This window comes from Meleagris gallopavo, unplaced genomic scaffold, assembly GCF_000146605.3.
Source record: "Meleagris gallopavo isolate NT-WF06-2002-E0010 breed Aviagen turkey brand Nicholas breeding stock unplaced genomic scaffold, Turkey_5.1 ChrUn_random_7180001875032, whole genome shotgun sequence".
In the NCBI taxonomy this organism is placed as follows: domain Eukaryota; kingdom Metazoa; phylum Chordata; class Aves; order Galliformes; family Phasianidae; genus Meleagris; species Meleagris gallopavo.
The window spans coordinates 1-600 of record NW_011139596.1 but is presented as its reverse complement, the minus strand read 5'-3'; the positions used below and the strand labels follow the sequence as shown (position 1 = coordinate 600).

The 600-nt window shown below is 70.0% G+C and overlaps 1 protein-coding gene across 1 annotated transcript; it reads left to right on the top strand.

The window, feature by feature from the left end:
* Positions 1-6: 6 nt before the first annotated feature.
* Positions 7-525, top strand: LOC104916223 (lysosomal acid glucosylceramidase-like; the record flags this gene model as incomplete). Its single annotated transcript, XM_010727229.3, has 2 exons — positions 7-192; positions 272-525. Coding segments are annotated over exons 1-2 (346 nt in total), but the record flags the coding sequence as incomplete, so codon positions are not given.
* Between the last annotated feature and the right edge of the window lie 75 nt (positions 526-600).

The window sequence follows — 600 nt, the reverse complement described above, 5'->3', positions numbered from 1 at the left end:
GTGCCGTGCCCCATTGCAGATCCCCCTCCTGCACCGCGCCGCCGCCGCGGCCAAGCGCCCGCTGTCCATCTATGGCAGCCCGTGGACGGCGCCGGCCTGGATGAAGAGCAACGGGGACATCCGTGGGAAGGGGACGCTGAAGGGGCGGGCGGGGGGCAAATACCACCGGGCCTGGGCCGAATACTTCGTCAGGTACGGCGTGGAGGGGGGTGGGACGAAGGGACGCCAGCGGCGCCCGGCACAGCCGACGTTTCCCCCCCCATGGCTGCAGGTTCCTGGACGAATACGCCAAACACAACGTCACCTTCTGGGCGCTGACGGCGCAGAACGAGCCCGTCGCAGCTCTGTTTGCTTCCCCTCTGTTCCCCACCGTCGCCTTCACGGCGGAGCAGCAGAGGGATTTTGTGGCTCTGGATCTCGGCCCGGCGCTGCAGCGCAGCTCGCACGGCGCACGGCTGCTCGTCATGGACGATCAGCGCAGCCAACTGCCGGGCTGGGCGACGGCGGTGCGTCCTCGTGTGCCGGGTCCGGGGGAGGGAGGGAGGGAGGGGCTGCGAGCTGCGTGCGCTGTGCTTTGGGGGAGATGGGCACAGCTGCCCC